This window comes from Uloborus diversus, chromosome 4 (genome assembly GCF_026930045.1).
Source record: "Uloborus diversus isolate 005 chromosome 4, Udiv.v.3.1, whole genome shotgun sequence".
Lineage (NCBI taxonomy): Eukaryota > Metazoa > Arthropoda > Arachnida > Araneae > Uloboridae > Uloborus > Uloborus diversus.
In genome coordinates, this window is record NC_072734.1 from 67,684,180 (window position 1) to 67,704,084 (window position 19,905).

The window sequence follows — 19,905 nt, forward strand, 5'->3', positions numbered from 1 at the left end:
TTTTTTGTTTCCCTGATAATTAATTTGAATGAATACTAAATTATGAAAAAACATCATACAATCGCTTTTGTCGGATGTCTTTTCTTCCATAAGCTTGCTTCTTTCGCATTGAAAAAGGGGTTCCTTGTAATCCCAAAACAAGTGTCTACAGTTTCCTACAAATTTGTGCATGTCAACATTGTATTAATAATTTTTTCTCAGCTTTGTGTGTCTACATAATTGCAAATATAAGTATAAGACATCCCGTTTTATTTGTTATTTTCTTTTTTTTTTTTAATTTTGCTTTCCACTCTTATAGGGTTCTGGTGATGTGAAATACCATTTAGGCATGTGCCACGAGCGACTAAATCGTGTGACAAACAAAAATATTAAATTGGCCGTTGTTGCAAATCCATCTCATCTTGAAGGTAACAAACAATATAATTTGCTTTGACTTTTAAATGAACTACTGCTATTTTTTGTGAGTTTTGATTGAAGATTTCCTTTTACAACATCAAATATTTTTAGCAAGCAATATATTTTTTTTTTCTCTTTATTGCACATAATTAATTGCATGGAGAAATTTAATGCATGTAGATCATAAAAACTTTTAGTTTTGTTCATCATAGGTAAACATTTTGTAACAGAAGAGTAAATATTGAGTGTATCAATTTTCCCCGATTTCGAAAATGAAGTGCGTAGAAAAAAGGGGCATAAGTGCCGAAATCAAAAATGTAGAGGTTGGTAGAAGAAATTCTGATCTGTTTTAGTACAAGAGGTAGTACTTAGTAGTAGACCTGGTAGGGTGCAGGTAGATGGCCTGATTTTGAAAACTTTTCAATGAGAACCTACCTATATTCAGTAAGTTACCACCCTATAGCCAGGACTAAGGCAGAAATATATGAAATACACCTCCAGCTCAGTTATTCCAGCCGATTACTGCAGTTTCGTGCTTATTAGCACTCGTCAGCCCGGCATAGGAAGTGACTGAGCTGGAGGTGGAAAACCTCTTAAGGGAGCCAAGTGTGCCAAACAAACTGGTAGCTAATACAGAATTAGCACTGACCAGACGAGTGACCAAAGCAATGGCTTGGTTCAACTCGAAGATTGAAGGCAAGGCAGGTATATTCAGTAATTTACTGCCCTATAACCAGGACTAAGGCAGAAATACATGAAATGAAAATGACGAGTGAACCGAACCATTGCTTTGGTTTTTTCGTCTGGTCAGTGCTAATTCTGTATTAGCTACCAGTTTGTTTGGCACTCTTGGCTTCCTTAATAGGTTTTCCACCTCCAGCTCAGTCACTTCCTGTGCTGGGCTAACGAGTGCTGATAAGCATGAAACTGCAGTCCTCGGCTGGAATGACTGAGCTGGTGGTGTATTTCATGTAGAACCTACCTATGTTTTGAGCTTCTCATATGTTTTAGTCAAAACTGTAAAAAGTCCACTTACACCCTTCTGCTTCTCACTACTTCATTTGCAATAATAATTTATTTTAAAAATGCCGAACATTGGCGCATAAGCCATTAGTTTACAAGCCCTCCAATATTTTTTACTATGTCCTCATGCTGAGATAACACAATATAATTTTCTAAATATTCAAAAGTCATTGGTTGTTTGGAGTCATATTAAAAACATTCTGGGGAATCCACCACTGATTCTATAGAAATGGTCTCTTAAACAGTAACATCCAGAGACAGTTTCTAAAGAAAGCCACTGCAGTCTTCCTATGATAACTGAGGATCGTTCCGTTTTCATCCAGAGTCCTCCATCTCTTGTTAAGTGCACCCTGCATCTATTTGTACCATTTCATTCTAGCCTTCTGGCAGATACTGAAAAGAATTAAATAAATGGATAGAATTCTGCAATTAAATAACTTAGTTATCTCTAAACGAAATTGTTGTGCATAATTTATGATCATATTCATATGGCTAATTATACTTATTGATTAATAATTTTAAAATATAAAATGCATCTCTTTTTTTCCCAATATTAGCCTGTGATCCTGTTGTGCAAGGAAAGACAAGGGCTGAACAGTTTTACAGAGGTGATACTCAAGGGAAAAAGGTATTTAATTTTGCTTACATTATAAATTACAGTGTCTGCCTTAAAATGTTAAAAAATTAGAAAGTCATCTACTATATTCCATTTCTAATGTCTTGAGTTATAGTTCTTTGAAATCTGTAAGTTCTACACAAGCCTTGCTAATTATCGAGTCTAATGAGCAAAAACTTTGGCATTTTTCCACTTATTAGAAATTAAACCTCTGATTGTTGGGAAAAAAATGCATTTTGCTGACATTGTAATGCTCGAGAGAGTACTCGTTTGATTTATACTTGATTATAAAACAAAATTTGATGATGGGGAAACCAGTTTAGACAGGTCAGAAAATCCACTTTTTTTTTTTAAATTCATTTTATTTTTTTAGTGCAATAAAATGTTAGTAAAACTATTCAAGAATATTTTGCCAAAATTACAGTGAAAAATACAGATTAGTTCCGATGCTATAGCACTTTTAAGTGACTGTGGAGATTGTAAAACGTTCACGGCAGTTTTTTCGAACTGGTTTTTTTAGAAACAATTTTTTTTCAACTGATGGGCATTCTAGCTCTAAGAGTTATTGACCAATCATTCTGAAAATGCGTGTGAATATTCTTTATTCAATTATAATCTATATGAACCTAACTCTGGGATGATGTTAGTCATTAATAAAAATATTTTTTAATGCAAGAAATGTAAAAAAAAAATGGCAGAAAAACATGACATTGTCATCAAACACCTCAAAAAAATGCAATTTTTAAGTTTTTTGATCACAATTAGGTTTATTTTCTTAGAAAATAAGTTAACGAGAAAGAAAAAGTGTTGTGATTGCAGATACAAATTATGGCTTCGGTAATGACCACCAGCAACAAGCTTGCGGCTGCAGTAGCCAAACTGTGATGTTCGCGCTCGCCAAATTGGCTTGTACCTTCGGGTAGTGCAATAATGTATAAATTCAAATTCACGAGAACCGGCTCTTTCTTCTTTCTGTTTTGGAATTCCAGAGTGTGTGTGCCACGGGTTTTGCACACACTCATAGCAATATCATGTCTTTACCTTTTTTCAATTGAAGTTTTTCAGTGTTGAATAAAATGTTTTGAGTTCTAAATATCAGCGTGTTTTTTGTGACACGGAATAACAACAAATGCCGCAAGTGGTGACCCGGAATGAACAAGTGCAACAAGACGTATGGTGAATGATTCATTTCTCCGAGTTTGGTAGTACAAAGTATTCTAATTTTCTGAAAGATTCCTAAATTCATTGTATTTGTGCCTTCTATTTTTTTTCCAATTGACTAATTTGTAATTTTCAAACCTTTTCGCTAAATTTTTAAATATGTCACAGGAAAATCCTAATAATACGGGAAGCGGTAGTGAAACGCAAATTGGCCGAATTGGCATGAAATTACCCCCGCTATGGCGTAACAACATTAAGTTGTGGTTCGTACAAACAGAAAGTAATTTTCAGCTATCTGGAATTACTGCAGATGTTACTAAATATAATACTGTTGTATCGGCAATAGACCCGGAGACCCTGTCAGCTGTTTCAGATATTTTGCTTAACCCACCTGAGAAAGACAAATATGTCGTTTTAAAAGAAAGAATGATTCAGGGGTTATCGGATTCCGAGAACAAACAGATTCGAAAATTGTTATCCAAACTTCAACTAGGGGACGATAAACCATCGTATTTACTGGGAGAAATGCGCGAACTTGCAGGAAAGTCTATTTCTGACGATTTTTTACGAAACTTGTTCTTGCAACGGCTTCCTGCTGACATGCAAAGCATTCTTTCTGTTAGTTCAGAATCTCTCGAGAATGTAGCAAAGATGGCAGATAAAATTGCAGAGGTACGGTCGGACCCATTTGATAGAAATTTGTGCATGACCACCGGTACTTCGAGTGAACGTGCGTTGCAAAATGAAAGGAATTTCCTTCATGAGGAAATATCTGCTCTTCGAAATCAAATTGAACGTCAGTCTCGTAGTCGTTTTCGAAATTATTCCCGGGGGCAAAATTCTAAATCATCATATCGACGTAAAAGTAATTCTGCTACTAAGGGGGAATTTCGCTACTACCATGAAAAATTTGGTAATCAAGCTCGTAAATGTAGGGAGCCATGCTTATTTTCTGTAAAAAATTCGGAAAACTAGATCCGGCTATCGAAATATCTGTTTCGGCGACTTCAACACCCGATAGCCAAAAAGTCTTGTTGTCTTTATGTTTTCGATAAAAAATCAAATTTAAAATTCCTTGTTGACTCAGGGTCCGATGTATCGTGCGTCCCCATTTCCCAACGAGCAAAAAATACGCGACCCGACCAGTTAGAATTAATTGCGGCTAATAACAAGAAAATACGTACATACGGAACCAAATTGTTAAATGTGGATTTGGGTTTAAGACGCAACTTTAATTGAAAGTTCTTAATTGCATCGGTCCATGTTCCAATAATTGGTGCAGATTTTTTGGAGAATTTTGGTCTTTTGATTGATCTTAAGCAACGCAGATTAATTGATAACATTACAAAACTGACGAGAGTAGGAATTACAGAAAGATCATCCTATCATTTTTAAGTTAAATTAATTACGGAAGACACCCCTTACCATAAAATGTTAGCAGAATTTCTAGAACTTACAAAAGTTACTCCCAATTTAACACAAGTAAAGCATAATACGGTGCACTACATAGAAACAACTGGTCCCCCGGTTCATTGCAAACCAAGGCGGCTTAATCCAAAAATATACGATGTCGTTAAAAAAGAATTTCAATTTATGGTTGAACAGAGTATCTGTAGGCCTTCTAAATCTCCATGGTCTTCACCTTTGCACGTAGTGCCAAAAAAATCGGGAGCCATTCGCCCTGTTGGTGATTATCGGAAACTTAATTCTTGTACAATCCTGACAGGTACCCAATACCGCATATACAGGATTTTTGAAATGCTCTTTATGGATGTAGTATTTTTTCAAAAATTGACATTGTACGTGCATACTTTCACATACGAGTCCTTCCGGAGCATATCAAAAAAACGGCTGTATGTACTCCTTTGGATCTTTTTGAGTTTCCATATCTAAATTTCGGGCTTTGTTCAGCTGCACAATCTTTCCAACGCTTTATGAACGGACTTTTGGGAGAATTTACCTTCTGCTTTGTATATCTAGATGATATTTTGATTTTTAGTAAAAGCGAGGATGAACACATGATGCATGTACGAGCCATACTTCAAAAACTGAGCGAATATGGTTTATCTATTAATGTTCCTAAATGTGTTTGGGGCGTATCGGAAATTTCCTTTTTAGGTCATTTTATTTCAAAAAAAGGAACTCAGCCCCTTCCTGATAAAGTATTACTAATATTAGAATATCCACAACCTGAGACAATTAAAGAATTACAGCATTTTCTAGGGTTTTTGAACTTTTTTCGCAGATTTTTACCGAAATTAGCGAAACATCCGATAAATCTAAATGTTTATTTGAGAGGAACCAAAAGGAATGATTGAACTAAAATAGAATGGTCGCGTGAGGCTGAAGAGGAATTTCAGACTTGTAAGAAATTAATCGCAAATGCAGTATTTTTGGCCCATCCTAGGGCGGATGCTGAACTCATTTTGCATGTAGATGCTTCAGATTTCGCTATAGGAGGAGCTTTATCGTAGATTGTCGAAAATGAAATACAAACTCTCGCTTTTTTCTCGCGTAAACTTTCCTCGACAGAGCAAAATTACAGTGCATATATGATAGAGAATTACTTGCAGCTTACGCATCTGTAAAACATTTTCGTTACATGTTAGAAGCTAGAGTGTTTACTCTTTTTACAGATCATAAACCTTTAACTTTCACAGTTAAGCAACGTTCAGATAAAAGTTCACCCAGACAAATTAGACAATTAGATTTTATTTTGCAATTTACAACTAATATTCAGTATGTGAAAGGCTCTGAAAATATCACGGCTGACACGCTCTCTCAGATCGCTGCTATAACAATGCCAAGTCCTATCGACTATGAGGAAATTTCTAAGGCACAGTCTGACGATTTAAAACTAATAAATTTAATTCAAAATCTTCAGAAATTGAAAATAAAGAAAATTGTACTACCGGGATATGACAAGCCGGTATATTGTGACCTGTCTACGGACACGGCACGTCCGTATATTCCAGTTTCATTTCGGAAACACATTTTTTCTTCATTGCACAATGTATCACATCCTGGAATTCGGAGCACAACAAAGTTAATTAGATCTCGATTCATCTGGCCTTACATGAACAAAGATTGTGTAACATGGTCAAGAGAATGTATTCCCTGTCAAAAAGCTAAAATTTTCAAGCATACTAAAACTCCCTTAGGTGTTTTTACTAAACAGACTCATAGATTTGACCATGTTCACCTTGACTTAATAGGACCTCTCCCTCCATCGCAAGGCAACTGCTACTGCCTCACAATGATCGACAGGTTTACACATTGGCCTGAAGCTGTCGCCATCAAGGATATTACAGCTCAAACCATTGCAGAGACTTTTTATAATCACTGGATTACGCGATTTGGTTATCCATCATTGATAACTACAGACCAGGGACGACAGTTTGAAAGTCTTCTTTTCAAGGCACTCTCCCATTTCCTCGGAATTAAAAGAATTCGCTCTTCGCCATACCACGTGCAAGCTAACGGTTTGATTGAAGAATTTCACCGACCCTTAAAAGCTGCCCTCAAAGCACAGGGCAATGAACATTGGTCTTCAGTGTTACCTACAATCTTGCTGGGTTTTCGAACTGTTTTCAAAGAAGACATCAAAGCAACTACTGCTGATTTGGTCTAAGGCACTAGTCTCCGGCTACCAGGAGAGTTTTTTGTTCCGACATTAACAGAATCTTCCCCTCAACAATTTGTTGAGGAGCTGAGAGCTCATTTTAGTGCAGTTAGACCGGTACTGACTTCTAGTCATGCAGTTAAAGCTACGTTTATCCACCCTCATCGAAAAGACTGTTCCTACGTGTTCCTGCGACATGATGGTGTGAGAAAACCTTTGCAGTGTCCTTATGACAGACCTTACAAAGTGCTAAAAAGATTTAGTAAGACATTTGTCATCGATATTAAGGGACATAAATCTACAGTTCCACTTGACAGGTTAAAACCAGCTTTCCTTCCAGCAGTTGAAACTAAAGACTGTGTACCTGCGAACATTATTCCAGAGCAAAAAGTAACAACTCGCTCAGGGCGAAGTGTTCATTTTCCTGATTGTTATACAGCTAAAAGATGAAACTGCGGGGGGAGTATGCGGCTGCAGTAGCCAAACTGGGATGTTGGCGCTCGCCAAATTGGCTTGTACCTTCGGGTAGTGCAATAATGTATAAATTCAAGTTCACAAGAACCGGCTCTTTCTTCTTTCTGTTTTGGAATTCCGGAGCGTGTGCCACGAGCTTTGCACACACTCATAGCAATATCATGTCTTAACCTTTTTTCAATTAAAGTTTTTCAGTGTTGAATAAAATGTTTTGAGTTCTAAATATCAGCGTGTTTTTTGTGACACGGAATAACAACAAATGCCGCAAGCTTTGATGGCGACCACCTGTGCACAGCAGCTTCTAACTCCACTATTTCTCGTGGAAATTACTTGAAAAAATTACAAAGTGTACTTCAAAAGATGAATAAAATATCCTCCAATTTTGAAAAAAATTATAATTATTCCTTCCCTGTTAAAAAAATTTATGAAGCAGACTAACATTTCGGCCTTCTAAACTGGTTTCCCCCCTTAAGACGAAATGTTCTCGCATGTACTACTCATATAATTTTCATACCTGCGAAATAAGCTGCTGTTTGTTTCTTTTCGAATAGAACTATGACAGACTCTTGCATTAATTTTGCAATGATTTGTTTTTCATTTTTATTTATGGCTGTAAAGTGTTGTGTTTAAAATGTATTTATGCCACCAGCACATTCACGGGACAGAAAATAATTAGCGTTTTTTTTTTTTTTTTTTTTGATAGCATCGAAAATATGTCACACAATTATTCAAACATGTAGTACTGACTTTTATAATGACATTCCATTGCCAAAACCGAAATTAAAAAAGAAATACACTGCACAAGGGGGAGAACAAGTTGCCATCTCTTGTAACAAGTGAATGCAGTTAAATGCTGTAGATATTCAATTTAGTTTTTATAATTAACCATGACTTTGTCTACCATGCTGTTGAAAATTACTAAATGATCAATGATCTTTTTTTCTCTCTCTCTCACTCTTACATCACAAAATCAATTGAATGAATCACTGGAAAAACAGCCAAAGCCCAATCTTTAAATTAAACAAAAATATACTTGCTCATAAAATGGCAATTTCAAAGAGAAATCTTTTTTTTAATTATTTTTGATAAAATAGTATTTAATTACAAATAATACATAAGTTAAAATTAACATTAATGTTTTTAAGGAAATAAAACATGCTACAAAGATTTCATCAAGAAGTGGACTTAATCGTTTCTCTTGTGGACCCTTCTGTTATGTTTCAAAGTTCGCTTAGATCGCTTAACATCATTTTCAAAAACTGTTCATAATTTGGTGTAACTTTGCACTATTCAACTGTATCATATCATATAAAATCCTAAAATCCTTCCATTCATGTCAGCATTTATAAGCATCATTTGAATGTTGTAATTCCTGTGCTGCCTGCAACTTGAGCCCAATCTACCAATTTCTTTTTGTTTTGTTTTAATTTTACTTTTCTTAATAAATTGAGTGAACTTAGTTACTTTTGTTTTATTTTAAAAATTTTATTAATCTTAATTGATTTTCATTATTAAGCATTTTTAACTGCGTTACTTTCAGAAATTAGCTTGATTTGTGGCAACCAATGAAAAAGAAAACTTATTAAATCTTAAAATTTAATCTTTTTCATTTGATGTAGCTGAAAACACCTATTTAATCAATAACAAAAATTTATGGTATTTGAAATATACTAACATGAATTTGATTTTTTTCAGGTTATGAGTATTTTATTGCATGGAGATGCTGCATTTTCAGGACAAGGAGTTGTTTATGAAACTTTTCATTTGAGTGATCTTCCAGATTATTCCACACATGGGACTATTCATATTGTAGTGAATAATCAGGTATTTATTTTTTTACAGGAATTAATTTTAGTGATACTATACTTTGTACCAGTGGGTTTCTATCTGTAAAACGTATTTGATACTTAACGATTTTATATGGAAAATGGATGCATTGAGCAAAAAACATTTGTGTTTTATTCACATACTCCATTGTTAATTGTCTGAAAGTCACATTCAACATTGTGTACCTATAAGTCTACTACAAAGTTTATAAAATGTTTATAACTATAATAAGGGTATCCGTGCACCTGAAAAGTTAGGATAAATTATGAAGTCGTGGATTTCGATCATGAAATATTAAATTTGAAACTAATTCACGTGTATCACTAGTCATTGTTGCAATAATTGTTTTTTAGTTGTTGTCGTAGCAGACCAGCTCATTACATTTTGCTTTAATTGGAATTTTTAGAAACATACGTGGAAAGCATAGATCAGATGGTTGCAATTTTATATTGCACAAAACACTAGTTTAGATATTCTTGTGAAAAATGTTTTTTGTTCCCCTGAAAAAATTGCCTCTTGTGAGTCATGGAAAGTTACGAACAGAAATCTTGGAAAGTCTTAGATTTCAAATCCTAAAATGTAGCAAACACCCAGTATAAAACTAAATCATGTCAGTTCATTAAAATTGTTATTTTTTTAACTGTTTCTTTTTTTTTTTTTTTTTTGTAATTACATGCTTTCAACTATTTACAAATACTGTCAGCCCTGCTTAATCGGGTAACAGATAAATGAATACCCCGCTTATATATGAATAAAACCTGCCAGAGCCGAATAATTCCTCATAGACGCAATCTTAAGGATCCCTGCTTAATTGAATAATTTCTCTAGATAATTGAATAATAGTGCAATATTTCTGTTGAATATTTTTTGAAATAAATTAGAAATAAGTTAAGGATATAGCAATTGTTGACGTGAAAACATAAAACAATATTTTTTGTCTTCTGGGTCAGAAATAACTTTTCATCAAATCATTTCCACCATTCTATCTAATTTCTTTTGTTGCCACTACAAAAGGAAACAATAAACAGCGCAGTCGGTAATTGAATTAAATAACACAAAGAAATATACACATTTCAGAGCATAATAAATTGATAAATATTAAATGTAAAACACGGAAGACGAGAAGGGTAGAAAAGGATTTGGAAAAGTATTTTCAAAAGACCTTGGAGCAAGCAATCCACTATTACAGAATTTTTGTGCGGAAATAAGGTGCTAAAACAAATATTACATGTCTTAAGTTGAAAGTTACTTTTTAATAATTTTCCTACGTACTATAATATATGTACAAATTATTAAACTATTTTGTTGTTTACTTGGCTTATTTCAAAAACTTTTTACAAATAATGTTAGTTATTTCCTTTATATAGCTATTGATTTATGACTATTACATTTTAAGACAAATGTTGTCAATAAGGATTGCACCGGTATACCGAATACCGGTATTTATAGCAACTTTGCAATTTCGTAATACCGGTATTTGCTGAGGTAAAATACTGGTGTATTTTACCTCGCGGTATTTTCGGTATTAGCTAAAAATAATAAATGGTTTAAATTTAAGAATTTTCAATTGATTTATTAACCGTTTACCCGCCAATGTTCCAAAAATGGAACATCATATTTAACTGAAAATTTTCCCAAGAAATAACGTTAAAATAAACAAGTTTTTTTTATCACAGTTTAGTCTTATTTCAAAGTATTTTTTGATTTCCTGCTTGATTGTTTATATATTTTCAATTATTTATTGCGATTTTTCAAAGATGAGTGTTTTTTTAGCTTTTTGCAACTTTTTCTTATAAAATTTACCAAAAATTGGCTTTTTCAGAAAATGTGATGATATTTATTATAGTTGTGAAAAATACTTCAATGTATGATTTTAAAATGCTTGTAGAAATGTACAATGATATTTCCAAAAGGTGTACCCCTTCAAAATAGCATGTTCCAATTTTGGAACATTGGCGCTTTTAGGGAGTCAAATTTCCAAGAAGTAAATCGTTCGACTTCAAAGGGGAAATTTCATTTTTCGTAATATATGTTTCTTTTTTCTTCTCATTGGAATGTACTCTGATGTAGATGTTGGCAAAACCAAGTAAGTTTATATTTTGAAAGGATATGACGTTTTGTTAGCAAAGAAAATAATAACAGTCTACTGTTTGATAGGCTATATGGCTCCGAATTCACACCTGCTCGGACAGTTGCATTGTCACGTGATAATAAAAAATAATATTAGTGAGTGTTTTATTCTTCATATTTTAAATGCAGTTCAATAATTCGCTAGCTTTGTTTTCGAGCAAAACGAAATTCTGTTTGACGTATACCAACTGTTCATAAATTTTAAAAAAATGTCTACAAGATTTCTTACTGTAAGAACAAGCTGTGGCTTATTTAGAGACATTGTCAGATTTGGATTTGTCAGATGTAGATATATGTCAATCACCCCCTGATGAACCAGGTAATTTTTTCCACCAACTCTCGTGAAAATTTAACAAAAAAATCAGAGGAAGAGCAAAGTCTGAAATCATTAGATAATAAAAGTAAAAAGCGAATGAAAACTGAAAAAAGAAAAAGTTGGAATTATGAGGAAATAAAAGTAGAAAAAGAATGAAAATGGATATAACTTGGGAGAAGAAAGCTAATTTTCAGAAACCGATTTCGTTAGAAAGTATTGAACTGCTTCAACATGCATTTCCGAATATAGTGGATTTATCTCCAATTGATTTATTTTTTAAAATTTTACCTTTGCAGTATGTTGAACACTTAGCAAATATGACAAACTTGTATGCATTGCAAAAATTAGAATCAATAGATGTTGACAGAGATGAAATCCTACAATTTTTTGATTTGCTGCTATTGAGTGGGTACCATTCCGTTTCTTCTGAAAATATGTATTGGAGCAATGCAGAAGATACATCTGTGCCAATTGTACCATCAGTTATGCTTCGAAATCGTTTTCGAAAAATAAAACACAACTTTCATTTGATGGACAACCATGAATTAAAACAAAATGACAAATTTTGAAAAGTATACCCTATTTGCAAAGAATTGTGTAAAAACCTTCAACAATTTGTTGTGTTTCATAAAAAATTGTGCATAGATGAATCTATGGTTTCCTTCAACGGTCAGCATTCATGTAAAATATTTATTAGAGGAAAACCAGTAAGATTCGGCTAAAAAATTTGGATGCTGTGCTCTTCAAGTGGATACCGATATTCCATGGAGATTTATTCAAGCAAAAGAGAAGGATCCCCTGATGTGCAATTAGGATCCAAAGTTGTAAATGATCTATTATCAGTTTTGACTGACACGTCTAAGCATGAAGTATACTTTGATAACTTTTTTACATCATATGACTTAATTTCTCAGCTATCAAAAAAAGGTGTACGAGCAACAGGAACAATTCGTGAAAACCGAACTGGCCATTGTCCACTGAAATGAAAAAAAAGCCCTTTCTAAAGAAGATTGAGGAAATTTTGACTAGCGATCTGATGGATCAGTGTACATGTGCAGCTGGAATGATAATGCAGTGGTTACAGAAGCATCTAATTGTTATACACATGAGCCACTTGCATCTGTAAAACGTTACTCAAATGAGCAGAAATGCAAGATAGATGTGCCACAACCTCATCTTATCAAGAGATAAAATGAAGGAATGGTGGGTGTGGACGTCTTGGATAAACTTTTAGGGAGCTACAGACCTCATTTGAGGAGTAAAAAATGGTGGTGGAATCTTTTTAGTAATGCTCTGAATATTTCAGTTGTAGCTAGCTGGTTACTTCATTGTGAGTTACACGAAGTCAAGATGAAGCATTTAGAGTTCCGAAGAGAAATAACAACTCACCTCCCTAAGAAGAAAAGTACGAGTGGAAAGTCATCCAGGACCTCGTTGTCATTTACATAAACAATCAAGAATGTCTGACGGACATTATATTGTATCTGCATCCCAAGGACGTTGTACGGTGTGGAAAAAAAAATGACTAAGAAATGTTTCCATTGCGACAAACGACTTCACCAGCAAAATGCTTCCTTTCATATCATGGGCATTAGATATTTCTGTCTTGGATTTTCCGAATTCTAATATGTACATAAATGCAATTTAAAATATTATTTTTTCCGTAATAAAGTATGCTAAGATAAAAAGCGCATTCAAAACCTCTTAGTTTAAAAAATTCTCTGAAAAAAAAAAACTTCATGCAAAGCGCCAATGTTCCAAAAATGGAACACGCTGAAAAACATAGTAAAAAATTTTTTTCTTTAAATTTTATTTTATTTCTGTATTTACTAGACATAAATAGACATAATTTCAAAAAATTACTCAAATTTGATCTTCCGTCAATAGTTCGGCGGTTAAACGGTTAAATATCTACTTATATTTTATATTTTAATTCAAAATCAATCTATTGGTGTAAAAACTTGGCTTCAAAAGCATGAACTAATAGAATATCATTAAACAAAAGTAGCGGGAAGATTGCAAAATAATACTGTCATTACTAGATGGTGAGATGAATCATATTTTCGTGCGCTTTTGAGCACCAAGTTTTAGTTTTTTCCATTTCCCTGATCACTCACTTAGCCTTTTGTGAAAGTTAAATTCGAGTGTAATTTTGAATGCATTTGTCCTGTGAAAAATTTATTTCAATCATATTGAAGTAATACTTTGATTTTTTTAAAATATATTTGTCTCAAACTGAACTGTACTAAATTTTGACAAAAACTTTTTCTTGAAAACATAGCAAATGCTAATTTGTTGTCAACAGTATTGGTTTGTTGTCCTGTCTCGCTGTTTGGTTTTATACTTGAAAGATAATATTTTGAAATTATATAGTGCCTTAAATTTTGCATAGAGGTAAAGCTTAGTCAATTGAAACATACTTTGAGATTTTTACACAATTATAATTGTAAAGAATTTCAAAGGGAAAAAAAGCAAAAACAAATAAGAGAAACTAACAAGATTAAATTTAGTCAATTTTATCTTAAATTTCAAACTAAACTGCTAATAAAAAGCAAACACAAATCTCTCCTGTTCAAGAGACAATGATATTAATATTGGAAAAGTATCGTCTCTCAGAAAGAAGTTACAACTAGCTTTATATTTAAAAAATAATAATAATAAGGCATGCAATACAAAAGAAACACACACACACACACAAAAGCATTTATCCAAAAATAACCAGCAATGTACCAAATTATTTGAAGGTGAAGGACTTCTAGACAACTAGAGGTGATGAAAAGCTCATTGTTAACAGTATCACCGACCTGCGTGAATTCAGAAAGAGTACTTTTGACTGTTGGAAAGTTGAGCTCTAAAATGAGTTCAAGGCTTAGACAATTCAACAAATGCATTATGTTTTTTGCTATTATTGATTTTTTTATTATGACATTGGTTCCTTTATTTTATATTTTTTCACAATACGTTTTCATAAACAATACAATTTTTGTACAAAATTATGAAGTGCGGCAACGAAGCTATGTTTTCCAGCATTTTTTGAGAAATTTCAAATACCAGTATTAATACCGGTATTACGTTTTTAAAAAAACGAATACCAGTATTGAATTTTCGGTCCAGTATTGCAATCCCTAGTTGTCAATTTAGAAAGATAAAGAAAATTTCCCTGCTTAATCGAATAATATTTCTTAGAACTGACAATTTTCGACGAAGAGGGGCGGACAGTTTTTCACAAATAGTAAACATTGCATGTATCTTTAATACATTTTCTTGCATTTAGAGAATTTATCTATGAATATTTTCTGCTTGAGCAGATAACTGATACCATACTTATTCATACTTAACACTGATAAATTTACACAGATGAATTTTATAAATTGAGGCAGTGTGAAGCAACCGGGAAGCTGTGGACATGTAAGTTTTGAGATAGGGATCTAGGTAGGCTTTCATTGAAAAGTTTATCTAAATCATGGTGTATAAGAGTACCTACCAGGGCTACTAGTACCATCTCTTACCCCAAGACAGAGGAGAGGTTCATCTACCATTTGTATTGGTTATATCTAAATTTATAATTTTGCCTCTTAACACCCCTTTGCTTATCGCAACTGCATCAAATGATTTTTTAACAATGTGTAGAGTTTTTTTTTCTCTTTGCCTGAAATATCATGCTTAAAATGTCACATTGATTTCCTCTACAATTAAATCAAATTATTAAAGTCAATAAATTAAAGAATAAGAGAAATATCCAATGAGTTAATCATGCAATTCTGTAAGAAAAAAACAGAATGTTCCAACAAGGTAATCCTATGAAAAGACGGAGAAAAAAACTTGTTGCACTTAGTAGAAAGTAACAAATGTATCCTCATTGCTTCATGTCTATGTCATTATGATTCATCAATGCATTAAAAAAATCTAATCTTCATTGGAGTTTTTTTTTTTTTTTTTTTTGTTTAAAACATGTCACTTAATCTGATTACAATACAGATGATCAGACCTAACCATCCTTTCAAGAAATCAGTTGAACAAACTATTTGAACCTTAGCATTGTACTCTTCATACTCCTTATCAAATCTCTAAATAAACTGCTTTCTACAATCCAAGATGATGAATCGAGATCAAGAAATGAATGTAAATTTTCTAAATATAAAAAACATTACAAACAAGAAAAATGTTGAAAAAAGGTTCTTCCCTGGGGGACTTGCAGGGAGCTCTTCCCTGTTCTGAAATATTTCAATTTTAGTTGTTGCTCATTTTTAAATTGTATTTTCAGATAGGTTTTACTACTGACCCTCGTAGGTCTCGTTCTTCGCCGTACTGTACTGATGTTGCTCGAGTCGTCAATGCACCCATTTTTCACGTTAATGCAGATAATCCTGAAGCAGTAGTTCATGTTTCCAATGTAGCTGCTGAATATAGAGCAAAATTTGGAAAAGATGTTGTTGTAGATTTGGTAAGTAACGCGCTCACATCTAATATAGCTTACAGTCTCTGGCTATTTTATTGTAAAAGTTAAGTTGAAAAGTTGAAGTATAGTAGCATAGTATTATTTTACGGTTGCTTTGCAATTCAAATTTTCATGCTTAGCAACGAAACAATGCAAATAACATTTTTACTTTCTACTATATCTAATGTGTTATACTTTTACTTAAGTGTTGCATATATACATATACATTTTGAAATTAATAATTGTTTTTGAATTTCAATGTTGTTTGTTACTAAAGTAATCTAAGATTTTTTTTTCGACAACTAATGAAAGCATTTGAAATTGTGTTGCGTACATAAGTAAATATTTTTATTATTTTTTAATAGTTAAAATGCTGTATTGATTCATTAAAACCTAAGTTCTTGATTAGAGAATAGATCAATATAACTGGTTGTTGAAAGATTTCAATTTGTTTTACATAAATATGTCTTCTGCCATGGGCGAGTAAAGGGCAGTAACTGCACATTTTTCTTTTTTTTTTTTTTTTTTTTGCATTTTTCTCTATTGTACTTTATCTTTACTGTACATACTCGCTTATTTGGTTTCCGCTGAAAAAGAGACGCGAGAAAATGTCTCAATTCCAACATTTTCCTATTATTAGTACTGAGTCCACCACATTTCTTCAAACATCTCGAAAACTTATTTCTGCAGATACTGCCGTTAACTTGCACATGGCAGTATTATTTACATAAGTAAAACTACATTACTTCTATACTTAAGCTGTTTTTTTAAATTCTTGCAGCAACAATAATTTTGCTTGAAAATTCAGTTCAATATGATTTCCATTTAAATTTTTTAGTTTTATCATGATTAGATATGTCTTTAAAAGTGGTTTTAATAATTTCTTAGAATTCTTATGTAACTAGCTCCTGGAAGTAAGGTATATGTTTTAGATTTCCTACAATATTTCTCTGCCGATAATTTAATATACTAAAAAAGGGAGCATCTTTTCAAAATATATTTTTTAATTAACAGCTTAAACCGTTCTGAACACTGCATTTTTATTTTAATATGCAATGCTTTTCAGGTAGAGCAAAGAAAGGAAACCATTGTTATTGGTAACATAAATCAGGGAAATTTAGTGAACTTAATCAGGGAAGTCAGGGAACTTTTTTTTTCCAGTTCTTGTCGCCACCCTGTTTTAAAATCGAGAAGTTCTCTAACTATTCAATACGTTTTTAAGATTTATAAATACGTTACGATACTTAGAGAAGTAGTGATCTTATTTTATACTTTGCTTAAAAATAAGATTTCTGTCATCATGTATGTTTTAGTGTAAACGAATATTTGAGCAATTACTATTCTGAAGCATATTAGCAGTAATAATGTATAAGAAAAACTAAATTTTTATTTGGTTCTGTGATGAATTATACTGTAATTTTGGAGTAGAAGCAATACTTGCAACAGTAAAAATCTGTTTCCTACTGTAAGAAGGATCTATGTAGTTTTGCCTGTCGAAGTTAAAATTGTATAGTTCAGTGTATTTAAATTAAGAGCAACACAATTTAAAAATGCAAAATTAATTTTTAAAAATACAATGAACTGATTTTAATTAATGATTTTGTTAAAAACATCACTTGATTTAAATCAAGCTGATTTAAATCAATAAACCCTGTATTTAACATCTCATTTTTTAGCACCAAATTTGGTGAGACATTGCCAAGCTGTTGCCTATTTACACTTCGGCTTCATTACTTCTACTTTATGTTGAAATAAGATGCCATAAGGTTTGCATTTTTATTGCTTTCTTATTTTTTATGCATAACCTTATTTATTTATTGATAGGTTTGTTACCGTAGGAATGGCCACAATGAAATTGATGAGCCTATGTTTACTCAGCCCCTCATGTATACAAAGATACGGAAAACTTTACCTGTATTAGAATTATACAGTCGACATCTAGTTGAAGAAGGAATGGTTACAGAGAAAGAAATTGTGGTAAAGTTATAATAAATCAGTTTATTTATTCATTCAATATGTAACATTTTTTTTCTTTCATTTATGGGTCATTCCATTCAGATCCAACGGATGAGTTATGAGTTCGCTCGACCATTTTTAATTTTTTTGAAACTCATATCCCAAAATGATGCATATGAATCATGTTTAAAACCACTTTTATTTTTTCTCTAACCTTAACCCTTGATTTTGTAGAGGTCGTCGAAAGTGATTTTCGCAGTCAAAAATGGGACTCTAGACCTTTGCATTTTGGCCAAAATCTATTTGAATTACATTTATGGCAGTTAATTTTACGCTTTGATGTTAAAGTGCATAAGATGATAGTCTCATATGCTGAGTTACGTGGCTGTAGCTTAATAATTAAAATAATGGCTGCAGGCCAAAGTTCAAGGTCAAATGTAAAATTTTTACTCTTTTCAAAGGGTCATAACTCGCTTAGGAGATAAAAACACAAAGTGAAATATGGCAAAAACTAATCACTGGAGTCACACTAATGAGAAAATATAGCTGTAATTGTGTGTTTGTTTACCCTTTATAAATTACAGCCCCTCAAAGATCAGAAAATTGAGAAAAATGACATTTTTAGAACCCTGTAAACCAAAAGGGGATGGAATTAAAAATAAAATTTCTTGGCCAATTGAATATCCCATTCAAGTACTATACATGTTATATATATTGTTTTGTGTATTTGTTTTTTAAAAAAGATACAGGTCCTTGAAATTGAGCAATTTTGCTAGTTAATTCACACACTAAAACAGAAATAAAAATGTGAAAACTTCATTGCACTTTCTTAAATGGCCTATATAATATATTATACCGAAAAAACATATTTCAAGTATAAAAAAAACTATTTTAATTTGATAACTTAGAAATATTTGGACATGAATGAGTAGTTCATACTTGATTGCCAGCTTAAGTAGTTAATTTATAGACTATCTACTCACACAAATTTTCAATACACAGTAACATATCTAAATTGCCTTAAACATATGCAAAAACATTATATACACAAAATTTAAAGTTTAAAAAGCGCGTTTTTTATTTCTTGTTTGAGTGTAGTTTGAAAAAATGAACTCACCTAGTAGTCCTATAGCTGTAATGGTGACTCAAGTATATGGCGTTTTGGAATGCTTTACCAAGGCACATTCATAATTTGATACTTTGAAAATGTACTAGGAGCATGACAATGACAGGAGTTCTAAATTTAGTGATCAACACAAGTTATGTAATAACTTTTCTGACAATAATGGGCATTTTCTTTTGATAGTCTTTTTAGTAACACACCATTCTTCATACCTATTGCTAGGAGACAATAATTTTACAGTGATAATATTTAAATACGGTGGCATAAAGCAGTGATTAAATGTTGTATTGGGAGTTTTATTTGCAGATTTAAACATTTCTTGCAGCATTTTTTCAGCTAGTTTAATATACTGAATGCTCACAAGGATACATGCAATGTTTAGTAGCAAAAATGCAGAAGGTATACATTTCTGTAGGAGTTAAAATATGACTTCTAGTAGTTCTTTGCAAGATAGTCTTAGTAGCATCAATTCTTTTTACGGTTCTTCTGATTCTGCTACAATGTCCATTACCGTGTGATTATTGCATAGAAATGCCATTCAGCTCTTAAGTTGACATCCGTTTCGTGATTACATAAATTAAGAAAGTTGTTTCTATTTTTGTTGTGTACTTGAGTAAAGTATTTCAGTACGCCACATGCTGTGTCACCACCAGAACTATAGTACTACTGTGTGAGTTCATTTTCTTAAAACTATACACTGAAGCAAGAAATGAAAAACGCACCTTTTTTTCCTTTCAACTATGTGGATAATGCTTTTGCATGTGTTTAGGCAAGTTACATAAGTTAATGTACAGAGCAAATGTTTGTATGTATTGAAAATTTG

At 32.5% G+C, this 19,905-nt stretch overlaps 1 protein-coding gene across 1 annotated transcript in view; it reads left to right on the forward strand.

The window, feature by feature from the left end:
- Positions 1-19,905, forward strand: part of LOC129221530 (2-oxoglutarate dehydrogenase complex component E1-like) — a 90,070-nt gene that overhangs the window by 28,363 nt on the left and 41,802 nt on the right. The window contains exons 8-12 of the mRNA XM_054856021.1: positions 299-407; positions 1,977-2,047; positions 8,988-9,116; positions 15,830-16,009; positions 17,828-17,980. Of these exons, the coding sequence (XP_054711996.1) occupies positions 299-407; positions 1,977-2,047; positions 8,988-9,116; positions 15,830-16,009; positions 17,828-17,980 (642 nt within the window). The remainder of the gene's footprint in view (positions 1-298; positions 408-1,976; positions 2,048-8,987; positions 9,117-15,829; positions 16,010-17,827; positions 17,981-19,905) is intronic.